This window comes from Myotis davidii, unplaced genomic scaffold, assembly GCF_000327345.1.
Source record: "Myotis davidii unplaced genomic scaffold, ASM32734v1 scaffold221, whole genome shotgun sequence".
Lineage (NCBI taxonomy): Eukaryota > Metazoa > Chordata > Mammalia > Chiroptera > Vespertilionidae > Myotis > Myotis davidii.
The window spans coordinates 7002873-7015922 of NW_006293349.1; the positions used below are offsets into that span (position 1 = coordinate 7002873).

General features: G+C 40.4%; 1 protein-coding gene across 2 annotated transcripts in view; it reads left to right on the top strand.

Annotated features, from left to right (window-relative positions):
• CCDC150 (coiled-coil domain containing 150) overlaps window positions 1-13050 on the top strand; it is a 42755-nt gene that overhangs the window by 2088 nt on the left and 27617 nt on the right. For both annotated transcript variants that reach the window (XM_006767079.2, XM_015566101.1), the window contains exons 2-11: window positions 1063-1283; window positions 1394-1572; window positions 3183-3251; window positions 4557-4673; window positions 5774-5903; window positions 8049-8092; window positions 9973-10065; window positions 11015-11139; window positions 11353-11530; window positions 12057-12125. In XM_006767079.2, the coding sequence (XP_006767142.1) occupies window positions 1063-1283; window positions 1394-1572; window positions 3183-3251; window positions 4557-4673; window positions 5774-5903; window positions 8049-8092; window positions 9973-10065; window positions 11015-11139; window positions 11353-11530; window positions 12057-12125 (1225 nt within the window). The remainder of the gene's footprint in view (window positions 1-1062; window positions 1284-1393; window positions 1573-3182; window positions 3252-4556; window positions 4674-5773; window positions 5904-8048; window positions 8093-9972; window positions 10066-11014; window positions 11140-11352; window positions 11531-12056; window positions 12126-13050) is intronic.

Below are 13050 nucleotides of genomic sequence, written 5' to 3' on the forward strand. Positions count from 1 at the left end.
CCCAGCCCTGTCACCAGTTTGTGATATTCCTCGTCCTATTAATGTTTTTAATCCTCACCTGAGGACATTTTTCTTACTGAGTTTTAGAGAGAGTGAAAGGGAGGGAGGAAGAGAGGAGAGGGGAGGGGAGGGGAGAGAGAAAGAGACATCGAAGTGAGAGAGTTACATTGGTTGCTTCCTGCACGCACCCCCCAATGAAATGGCTAAATTTTTAGGTCTTAAAATTTTATAATTTAGAATTTAAAAAAATTTTTTTTTCTCCCCTTGTGCTGCTAAAGAAGTTATTACCATGAAATGTTGGATTATCAATGGCCTGAGAAATCTAGGTGCAAAAACACCCAATATCAGATTTACTGGTATGATTTATTTAAAAGTACACACAGGCATACCTTGTTTTATTGCACTTTATTTTATTGCACTCCCTAGATAATGCATTTTTTTTTTAAACTGAAGGCTAGTCCCTCCACCAGCGAAAGGATTACAGCTCACTTGATTGCAGTACTTGCTTTATTGTTGTGGTCTGCAACCAGACCTGCAATACCTCTGAGTGTGCCTCTGTATTTCCTGTGTGCCTCTCAAAGACCTAAATTAGTCTAGTTGGTATTATAGCACCCATAGAGTACAGAACTCTTCAGCAGTTAAAGATTAAATGTTTATACATGTTGAGTAGGAAGGAACAGAAAAGGAGTGTTTGTTCTTGCCTTGTTTAAATATTTTTTTAAAATGTAAGGATATTGCTTTCATGCTAACTTTAATTCTTAGTTCACTATTACAGAATTAGACTTTACCATGTTTTATGTATCGCTGCTTTTTACATACAAAAAGTTTATGACAAGTTCATATTGAAATAAGCAGCCATTAAAAAGTCAGTGATCTTTGCCCATCCACACAGTTTTTACTTAATAGTGCTCTCTAAATTTAATCTTGGAGGGAATAACAGTTGCTTGTTAACTAAGTGTGATTTTTTTTTTCTTAGTAGAAATAGTGCATTGACTCGCTGGTTGCAATCCCGGTCGTACCCATTGCATTGCATAATTTTGTTGTTTTGGGATCTTTGTCCAGAAACCAGTTTGAAACCCCAGAGTGTTTAGAAGCACCTAAGAACCAGAACATCACTAGTCCTATCCAGAGTGAAGTAACTTGTTCGGGAAAAACGGATATTCTATGGAAGAACTGTGAGTTTCTGGTGAATCGAATGTGCCACCTGGAAAGCCTCATCCAGTCCTTGAAGATGAATATCTTTTGTCTGCAGACTGAGCGGGACATGCACCCACAGAAAGCAGGTAGAGAGAAGGGGCCGTGGGAGGGTGGTGCTGTGTGCGTGCCTGATGAGTGGACGGTGCTTTTCCTTCCCGAGCGCCCGCTGCGCTCTGACCCTCCCGTGCTCCGGCAGCGTTTCTGAAGGACCGACTGCACACAATGCAGGAGGAGCACTCCCAGGACCTGAAGCTGTTGCACCTGGAAGTGCTGAATTTGCGCCAGCAGCTAAGAGACGTGAAAGAGGAGGAAGACAAGGCCCAGGACGAGGTGCAGAGGCTGACTGCCACGCTGGAGATGGCCTCGGAGACAAAGGTCTGGGTCGAGAGCTCGGACACACACACACTTGCGCTAGGAGTTGGTTGGAGGAGGCAACAGGCCTGTCAGACTGACTTTTACAAATAGGTGGTGTTGACGTGAGGATTCTCGACATTTAAAATGTCTCTACATGGATAACTTAAACGAGGTGTGCTATCAGTAATTGAGTATTTATAGAGCCTTACACTGTGCATACGGCTGAGGGCCCAGCGGTATGAGGTAGTCTGTGCTCTTTAAGGGCTTCTCTGCCACCTGGGAGAACAAGGCATAGCTTGAAAAATGAAACAGACACAAAATAAAGACGTAGAAATGTTAATGGACAAGTATAGGGCAGTAAGCGAATATTGAAGAGTTTTGTGTTGGATGGGTTTGAGAGGGTGCATATATCCTATCTTTTCCTCTAGAATAGGTCAGGGTAGGCTTCCAGAAAGGTTTTAGAAGACAAAGTGGTGAAGTGAGGCATTTCAAGTCGCACACACACAGGCAGCAAAGAGTAAAGACAAGGAAAATAAACTAACAATTTTGTTTTCCCGCCACAGGCCAGGCAGTGTGATAGATGTTGAACAGGTTATTTTGTTTAATCCTCGCAAAACCTGTTGATGTAGGATATTATTGTCCCCATATTAATGATTAGAGTACTGGGGACCCAAGAGAAGGCACTTCTCCAAGATCATACTTCCCTGTCTTCTTCCCATGACCCAGGTTTGAACCTAGATCTTTCCCCTGGGTGCAGTTAGGGGGAAATGCATAAACTAGCCTGACAGGAGTGAACATTTGTCTGTGGGAAATAAGTTGGAAGTTGGCTCAGGGTCACATTATGGAGCAGCAGGCGCCAACCTTGCGGTCCTCACAGACCACCAGTGCTCCGCGGACCACCAGTTGGCGACCACTGCTACAGAGGGTCTCAGAATCAAGAATGAGTAGTCGGGTTTGATTGGAGGGGTGATTAAAGTTTTGGATACGGCAGTGACGTCAGGAACACTAATCTGGCAGAAGTGTGGGGCATTGATTACAGGGGAAGTCAGGAGAGGAGAGGGGAGGCGGGCAAGACTGGGGAGCGCATTGCATTATTGGAGGCGTGAGCCTTCCCGGTTCTGAGTCAGGGTCGTGGCATTTAAGAAGGGGATGTTCTGAGGAGATAGATGTGCTAGGATATGGCCTTGAGGTAGGAAAGAGGACCAGGACAACTCCTGAGGTTTCACGTACGTGCTGCCTTTAGTAATAATATAGAAGAGAATCCATTGTGAAAGCTGTGTTTTTCATCCTGAACTCCTAAGCATGCGTCATCTTGAGCCTAGCAGAGTATAGTACTTAAAGAAGTAGGAATATGCTCCGTAAGAAAAATTTCTATCAGTTCCCAGGCTCTCCTCCAGTTATTAAATCATACATAGGAAGTGAGTGTGACTAATCCCTTTTTATGATCTAGACGGAAAAATTATAGAAGTCATGAACCAAAGTAATAATCTCATCAAAATGGCTTCAGACTCACAATGAGAAGTATTGATAACTGTATTCAGAATAGCATTGATAGGTTGCCAGACAGAAGTCTAGATAGTTACTCTCTGCCATTGCAGATCACTTAGAACCCTTCCTTCGTCTACTTTTAGAAGAATGCAGCCATTATGGAAGAGGAGCTGAAGACCACAAAGCGTAAAATGAACCTTAAAGTTCAGGAGGTAAGATAAAAAGATGCTGGAGGGTGCAGGGGGCATTGGAATTGCATGAGAAAAGTCAAGAAAGTAGAATGAACAGAAACCTTTGAAGAAGGAAATATGTGACTGTGTATTAGGAGGAGTTAAAAAATACGTCACATGACGTTTAAGTGAAAGTGCCTGCCTTTTGGAGTCAGACTTCCTTTTGCCTCGATACAGCCACAAGCAGAGCCCGGAGGGAAACGGTTACTGCAGAATCCATGAGGTTGCCCGTTACTAGAGTAACTAACTGAGCACCGTCATACAAAGACCTTTCAAACTGCAGTTGTGTTTAAAGTAAAAAGCTTTTAGTCAGCCTGCTCATCTAATTTTACTGTGAAACCTCCATTTCAGCCTGAGTTTTAGGAGATAAAACTCTGTTGATTGGGAATTGTGAAGCAGGTGGCTGCTAAAAGTTGTTGGTCTAAAAATTTGCAGCTGAAAATAGTCAGAAGAATTACTCAGTATACACAGTGGCCTAGAAACCTCAATATTAATATGACTCATAAAATCAATGGCATGTTGCAATTCCCAGTTTAAGCTGGAAAGAATCTTCTTACCTCATGATAGAAGAGACTCTTTCTTTTATCTCTGATTCACTTTACTGTCATTTATTGAGAGAATAAGGTAGTGGACCCCAATTCTTGAGTGTCAGTATTGTCTGCTATTGAAGTTACTTCAGTATTTGTTTAGACCTTTAAATCTCAAAACAGAATGAAATAAGCTTTCAGAAGTATGTTTATAATACTACAGGATGAAAATATACAGATGAGGAAATCAAAATATAGGGAAATAAGATTTAAAAATAGATAGCCAGAAAGAAACACAGAAAATCCATATCCTAAGGTATGATATTAGTGTTTTTCAAACTTTTTCACAACAGCCCATTCTAAGATATCTATTTACACTGCAACACTGCCCACACGTACATGTACACAGACATTTATGAAGCGGTACTTACTGTTTCTTATTCTTTGCTGTGTGCTCTCATACTTGCTTTGTATTCTGCGTTTTTCCTTTTCCAAGCGCTGCTTGCAGCTTGTTAATGAGTCTTGACCTGAAATTTGGGAAACAGACTTACACTATAGGATAAGAACAACAAATGTGACTCTATTTCTTGGAAGATTACACATTAGAGAAAAACAGAAGCCTGTTTCTGAGTAGTCATAAGCTAGTGAAGGATGTTTGGGGGTGAGATGGCATGTCTGGCAGACTTCCCAAGTGACTCTGACCTTTGTTAAGCTGCTCTGATGCTCCTGGGTCTTGCCTAACTGCACTGTTGCTCTGTAGCTGCGGAGACAGCTGTCTCAGGAAAAGTGCCGGAGGACTTCTCTTGAGAGCTCTGGATCGGCCATGCTGCTCCAAATACAAGAGATGGGGGCAGCCGTGGAGGTGGAACGCAAGCAGGTAGACATCTTTCCTCTCCTTATGTTTAGGAGAGAGAAAAGCTGACCATTTTACCCATTAGCCTATAGTTTTGATAATTTCCTTTAGATTTATTAAATTATTAACTTTTCTTTGTGTTACTACTATTTTAAATATTTTAAATAAGAAAGGATCTGCTATCATTCAGTCTGACACTCAGTTTATAAATGAGGGAGCTGAGGACCAGAGAGATTAATTTGCCTCAAGCTTTGAGAGGTGAATGCTTAGCTCCTGGGACAGGATCCTTCCCACCACATCATTAATCTCTATTCCAGAGTTTGACCTTAGAAGGCATTACCCTGGCCTCATGGTATTTGTATGTGATGTGGATAGGAAATAAAAATTAAACTGAGCTAATACTTAGAGCCGAAAATACCAATAAGTAAAATAATCAGGGATGTGTTTACAGGTCTGTTTTCAAGTCTCACTATTTATTTTAATATACTGTTTTTGCCTTTATCATACTTGTTATTTGGAGTACCTATCTGTAATTTAGAATATTTTCAATTCTGAGCAATTTAAGGCAATTAGTAAAAATGCAGACTTATACCCTGGCCGAGTGGCTCAGTTGAATACCTATCATGGGAATATATAATCTTTAACCTAATATTACTTTAACTAATCATTATTTAATTAACAATTAATAACTTAATTATTATGTTATCCATTATTTTAACTTAATTATTTTGATGGCTGTCCTGCACAATAGAATTACAAAGAGAATTCCTAAGGAATTTGTAAGTGGTCCTTTATTGCTATGACTTGCACTGCCAGTATGGTAGCCACGAGTGACGTGGCTATTTAAATTTAAATTAAAATTTTTTAAAAATTAAAAATTCAGTTTCTCACTCACTCTGGCTGCATTTCAAGAGCTCGACAGTCACTTGTGAGTGTGCCTACTGTGTGGTGTGCACAGGGAGCTCCATTGGCCAGCACGGCTGAGGCCCCGCCTCTGTGGAGATCTCAACTGTAACGTGGAGGTGAACTCCCTTCTCCTCCAGTGATGCCTCACACATGTGCTATAAGGTAGTTTATTAGAATCTTTACCTTACAGAAAAGGAGTTTTTCTTGTACAATTTCAGGTACAAATTTTGCAGCAAAACTGCCTGTCCCTACGCAGTTCTATACAGAACACTCAAGAATTACTGGCACAGGAGCAACAAAAGAAAGGAGAGTTGGAGGCTGCTGTCTTACAGCTCAAGTCTGACCTAAGTATGGGAATGGGTGCTAGAAATTACACTGTAGTTAGTTTTTTGAGATTTTATGCAAAAACTCTTAAGATCCCAAATTCTTGAAGTGGCCAGTGTCATTAGTATTTCCCATGGGCCTGAATGTAAAAAAAGCTGATTTCCTTTCTATCTGTGGCACTGAGAAAAGAGAATGTTGGTGACCCTCTTAATTGTAAACTATTTTTATTTAGATATTTTTTCAAGTTTATTTAAGCATTTGTGGACTTGGGAACATTTGGTTTCTAGAATCTAGATTGAATATTTGATAATGGAATGTTAATAAGGAAATAAAGCCATTAATCCTTGCTAACGAACTGATTCTAATCATTTATCATGTCAGACTCACCATTCTTCAAGTTACCAGTTTATTTTGGTTAACCTCTATTTATAGAAATGGATGTAAGGTGCCTTGGAGCTTAGATTAATCTTCTCATTGTACAGATGCATAAACCGTGTCCTTAGAGGGGTCAGAGCTAAGAAATGGAAGAGTCTAGACTTGATCCCAGGTTTCTCAGAGTCATGCTTCTTCAGCCCATCAGCCCTTACCCTGCTGCTGCTTTTATTTTTATTTTTTTTAATATATTTTTATTGATTTCAGAAAGGAAGGGAGAGGGAGAGATAGAAACATCAATGAGAATCATTGATCCACTGCCTCCTGCACGCCCCCTACTGGGGATCGAGCTCCCAACTGGGGCATGTGCCCTTGACCAGAATTGAACCTGGGACCCTTCAGTCCACAGGCTGATGCTCTATCCACTGAGCCAAACCAGCTAGGGCTACTGTTTTTAATACATAGTTGTAAAGTAGTTTTCAGATAGTCTTGGCTCGAGAGATCACAGAGTTACAGGACTGTGCCTCACATATGAATACACTTCAGTGGTTTACACAGAACTTTCACAGTAATGACCTCATGTAACATGCATGCTTCCCAGAGTTACAGAAGGAATAAATGGTGAAATGTGGCTGAACCTGGATCTCTTGACTCCAGGCCCAGTGTTCTTGCTAGTGTGCCTTCTCTGCTCGCTGGCTGTGGTGGGGGCAGGGAATACCAAAAGGGAAAATGAAAATTATGAAAAACAGAGCAAACGGCAACCCATTCAGGGTTTTGACTTACTGCTTTAGCAGAAAGTATGCTTTTTCCTGGTAGTTGTTGAGTAGTGAGTTATTCAGTGACATTCTCACTGATGATGCCCCAAGATAATTTCTGTCTTCCTATGACTGCATGGCTACAAAAATGTCTTACATTGTATGGTGCTACCGCAGTATCTCATTGGAGCCTTCCAGCAGCCTTGTGAGAAAGATAAGAAAATAGAAGCCATTTAAAAAAATAAGATCTCTATCCAAGGACTCACAGTAAAGAGGATAGCTGGGACTAAAACTGTTCCCCTCTTTCAGTCTTTGGTTTTATTTTCACCCTACATACGCTCTGCAGTTGAAAGTCTTTTTTCTCCACACAAAATCCTCCTGAGCTCCAGATGGACTGTTACTGCCAACTAAACATCTATACATGGTGCCTTTCAGCTGCCTCAGAACGCATGATGAAGACACAAGTATTACGGTCCTTGTTCGTTCTGTCCCCAAACCTGCCCCTCACCGTCTTCCCTGCTGCCCCAGTCTGAATGCTAGATATTTTCTTGGATTCATCTGTCTGTTGCCTTTGTCCTACCTGTCCCCCACCACGACCAGACAGTTACCCCTGCTTGTTACTTCACGAGTCTGCTTGCCCTCCGCACCCCACTGTCATTACCTTAGAGCCAGCTCTCATTGTTTTACACTGTGGTTACTGCCACAGCTACTAAACTGACCTCCCTGTCTCTGTGAGCCTCTGCTAGAGGGATCTCTTGAAGAAAAAGCTTCTGGTTGTGTGGCCCTGGCTGAAAGTCTCTCAGATTCATCATCACCTATGCATGGGGTGAAATGTGACCTCATTTCCCTTAGCAGTGGCTCTGGGTCAGTTTCTTGATAATTTCCTGACTTAGTTTCTCTAGAAAGAAGTGTTAGAAATACTTGTATCCTCCTTATTGCCACAAAACACAAGCAAAAAGAAAGAAAATCAAAACATACTGTGTGGTTTCAGTGTAGTTGCACTGCGTTATTATCATCGTAGTGATGTGGACTCTGTTTTTAGTTTCTAGAGACGACCTTATCTCCAAGTTGGCTGAAGAAAATAAGGTAAGTTCTGAGGCTGGGGAGTGCTGAGGTGTCTTTCCTCTCTTCACTAAGTGATAGTTTCTCACTCGTGTTGGTTTATAGTCCTGATTCTTCTAAAATCTTTATTTTTAATAAACTTGGTGTGAGTTGCATATTCAGAACAATTGTCAACCAGATCTTTCTTTTATTGATCTTTTCTATTTTTTAAAGTTTCTATTTCATGTATTTCTGCTCTAATCTTAACTATTTCCTTCCATCTGTTTACTGTGGGCTTGTTTGTTCTTTTTCTCGTTCCTTTAGGTGTAGAATTATATTGTTTATTTGGGATTTTCTTGTTTCTTGAGGTAGGCCTGTATAGTTATGAACTTCTTTCTTAGAACTGCTTTTGCCACATCCTATACATTTTGGAAAGTGGTGTTTTCATTTTCATTTGTTTCAAGATAGCTTTTTTAAATCTTTTGAATTCCTCTTCAATACATTGGTTGTTTAATAGCATGTTGTTTAGTTTTCACATATTGATGTTCATTTTGAGTTTTCTTTCTGTACCTGCCTGCTAGTTGTAAGCCACTGTGGTCAGAAAAGGTTGAAATAAATTCAATCTTGTTGAATTTACTGAGGCTTATTTTGTGGCCTAATATATGGTATATGATGGAGAATGTCCCTTATGTACTTTTAAAAATATATTCTGCGGTTTGGGGATAAAATGTTCAATGAATGTCTATTAAGTCAATATGGTCTAGTGTGACAATTTAAAGGGCATTTCCTAACTAATTTTTGGTCTGGATGATGTATCCATGATGTGAGTGGGACATTAAGATCCCCATACTATTACTGTATCACTGTGGGTTTCTCCCTTCATGTCCATTTAATACTTGCTCTATGTATTTAGCGGTTCTTATGTTGGGTGTGTAATTAATGCTATTGCAGCTTTCTTTTCATTTCTGTTTGCATGGACTATCTCTTTCCATCTGTTCACTTGCAGTCTGTATGTGTCTTTCCATTTGCAGTGAGTCTCTTGTAAGTAGCAAGTAGGTGAGTCATGATTTTCAGTCCATTCAGCTACTCTCTGTCTTTTGGTTGGAGCATTTAATCCATTTACATTTAGAGTAATTATTGATAAGTATGTATGTATTGCCATTCTGTTAATTGTTTTTGCTTTTTCATAGTTGTCTTCTGTTCCTTTCTTCTTGATCTCTTCCATATAATTTGCTGTTTTCATTTAGTGTTTTGTTTAGGTTCCTTCCTCTTTGTTCTTTGTGTATCTTGTAAGGTTTTGGGTTTGTGGTTACCATGAGGTATATGTATATCATTGTTATCTACAGCACTCCATTTTAATGTGATAGGTGTTTTAAGTTCATATACAGAGTGTGCCAAAAAATGTATATACACTGTAACATCTGATAGCTCAATTTTTAAAATGAAATGTATTTTAACGAACACTGCCTTTATAATTATTCAAAGTATGTGTAGTCATTTTTTGGGACACCCTGTATATTCTGTAAGGACTACATTTTTACTCCTCCTCTTCATGATTTATGTTATTGATGTCATAGTTTAGATTTTTATGTTGTGCAAACACAAAGTACTTAATTGTTGTTTGAGTTGAGTTTGATACTTTTTTCTTTAAACCTTCATAGCAGCTTTTTAAGTGTCTGATTTGCTGTATTTATTGAACATTTAGCTTTATCTGTGAAGTTTTTCTTTCTCATCTATTCTTATTTCTGGTTATGGCCTTTCCTTTTCTACTTAAAAAAGACCCTTTCACATTTCTTGTAAAGCTGGTTTAATGGTAATGAAGTCCTTTAGTTTTTCTTGTCTGGGACAGAGCAGGTATTTTGAGAGAGATGCATGTAATAGTAGATCATACATGTAAAAGAGAGAGAAAATGTTTTCTCCTATAGAATGTGCAGATGTCTCTCAACAAGGAACATGAGAAAAATGCATATTTGAGGTCTGAAATAATATCCCTTCATGAAGCAGCAGAGAAAGTACAGGTAAGTCTTCTCATTTCTCTAGTTTTTTAGATGTTACTTAATCCTGTTCAGTTAAGGAACCGAGAGCCAAGATTTATCCTGATTATATATTTTCATACCATTGCCATCATCCAAATTTTAATTTTCATAAGATCTACTTCATCTGTGAAATATTATCAAATTAACTACATTTCTCATTTCACTCTCCAAATTCCTATGACACATGAGTTTATGAGATATACTGCTAGGTCATGCACTAGTTCATACTTTGCCTTTGTTTGCTTTCTAATTTGCTCTTTAAATAGTATATACCTTTCTTTCCTCTTATAAACTTACAAGCAGTTCAGTGTCAAGGGCTGTGTCTGTTACTTTCTTTTATGCTCTGTAGCAAATAGCACAGTAGGTACTTCATAAATGCTGGCTGGATTTTGGAGGTGGTGTGCCCGTTTTCTATGGGATAGTAGTTCCAAATTTCACTGATTTTGTTACCTATGTATGTGTATCGAGAAGAGTCACCAAATATGCAGGCAGACAAGTTCTCAGAGGGCCCTATGAGTTCTACAAATATACTCATTTTAGGAGTTCTATGAATTTTGCAGCAAGCTGGTTAAATAATAAATCTTGATTATTTTTTTTTGGCTAATACAGCTATAAAATTATAGAATTGTCAAATTAGAGTGGGGCCAAAGAAAGGCATTAAAATGAAAATTTTTTTAAAGAGGTTTTATATAGAGAGGGTGTTCCAAAAAATGTATACACACTTTAACAGCTGATAGCTCAATTTTGAAAATGTGTCTTAATAAACACTGCCTTTATAATTATTCAAAGTGTGTATATATATTTTGGGGGGATACCCTATATATAAAATTTGTGTTTTTAAGCTAATTCAGTATCTTTGATCAGTTATGAATGAAACCCTATCAAATGACTTTCTGGAGCCTCAGCTTTTAATATTATTTCTAACACTCAGGTAGAGCAGAAAAGGGTGACACAGACTTTTCAAGAACAAAACTTACTGCTGGATGCAGCCCATGCCAGTATCACAAGTGAGCTGCAGAATCTTAAGAATGAGAAAACTCAGCTCCAGGCACATCTGTAAGTCACTTGTGGGCAACTTCTTATGCATCTTTTGTCCTTGCATTTGTACTTCTTATCTTTAATGGAAACCTTTAATTCTGCATTTGCTGGGCCAGGCACTGTGCCCTCAGGAGCTAGTTCTGTGAGCACATGGTGCCGCCTCTGCGAGAGGATCAGTCTCTGCGGGAGAACGCTCATGCCGCTCTCCTGCCTCCTTGGTCTTTCCTGTAGCGACCACTTAGTCCTCGAGCACAACCAGTGTCTCCAGAAGGCCCAGGATGCTGAGAAGAGGACAGCGGTGCAGAAGGAGCTGCTGGAATCAACCATCGCGAGACTGCGCGGGGAACTGGAAGCATCGCTGCAGGAGAAGACCTCTCTGCTGGGCGAGAAGGAGAGCCTTCAGAGAGAGGTGGGTGGAGGCAGGTTTAGGCGAGCTCCTCGTGTTTTCAATTGTATCTTAAGTGTCAAAGACAAGAAAGACCACCCAGATGCAGTTGGTCACAGTTGCTCATTAAATAAATATTTAGGTGGCTAATCTGTCTTTTAGCAAGTGAAATAGTCTGTGCCAAATAGAATATCCCCTTACGCAGCACTAGTGAAGCTAACTAATAGTCCACACACATCCTCGTGTTAGCTTCGGGGTCAGATTTTTAGAAATTGACCTCCCTGAGGGAGTGAATAATGTAGGTTAGGGGGAACAGCCCTGTCTCCCTAGTTAGGAAGGACTAGCAGGGTCTCACATGCAGACGTGTCTTTCTAATTGCAGGGCTGTTTGTGACGTCTGCTTTGCCTCAGAGACTCCCTGAGTGGCCCCTTTTCTGAGGATGTGCTATCTCGGCAGTGTAGGTATTCATTGCACGCAGGGTGCGTCTGCTGTAGTGGCGCCTGCCGCTGCTCCAACACTGACCCACTTCTTCTCCTTCCCCCTCGGGCAGGTGAATAAAAATGAGCAAGAAAAAGCACAAGAAAAATGCACTTTGGAAGAGGAATTGGCTAAATACAAGGTATTCCACCTTTTATTTCATCTTCTCCGGTATCACTGCCATCTGTATCAGTTCATCTTATTGACAAGATGGGCTATTTGGTTGCATACCAAGGCGCGGGGGCTGGAGAAGCCGGGAAGCTGCTGCGGCTCCAAGCACTCGGTCCTGCAGCTCGTGGAGCGGGCTCACTGTGGGCGTCTGGTGTTCCCCAGGGAGTCATCACTGCCCCCCCGTCCACTGAGCAGCTTAGCCGGGAGGGCCCCTGAGCGAGGCTCATGGGCACGTGGGAGGCTAGGGTGACTGCTGGCCATGCTGTTTTTTGTTTTGTTCTGTTTGTTTTTTTAAACTAACTTCGGCTTCCTATGTACCGATTAGCACCTGCCACTTTATCTGCAAGGTCCCCTTTTCTGGGTTCTAAAAAGATAGAGTTGGCCAGAGAAACAAATACAATTATTATTAAAGTAAAAAAAAAACAACACACCCAACAATCTTTAAAACATTGCTGCTTGCGTTTCAGAATTTGAGGAGAGTTAAGGTTATGCATCACTGTTATCTAGAGAACTTATCTAGAGCGTCAAGAACTCGCCTACCCCAGACAGTAGGTCCAGCAGCAGATGTCCGTCCAGACGTCAGGCTGGCTGTCCCTTGGCTTCTGACTGAATTAACGAGCTTTTGTATGACCAGATATGTGAGGAGTTTTACGTTTTTATTTCTCATTTAAGAATTGGGAACAAAAGAAAAGCTAAGTTCTTAGCCCAAGCTCAAGTACCATTCACCAAGCTGGCAGGGGCCCCCTGTGGTTTAGTCTCTCATACCGAATACATTGAAAATAGTCCACCATAAAAGTCACTGAATGAACTAACTCCTTGGGGGTCAGGACTTTGTTGGTGTCACTTTTTAAATTTTGGAAAACTGGCGACTACTATTAAATTCATGAATGCTTTTT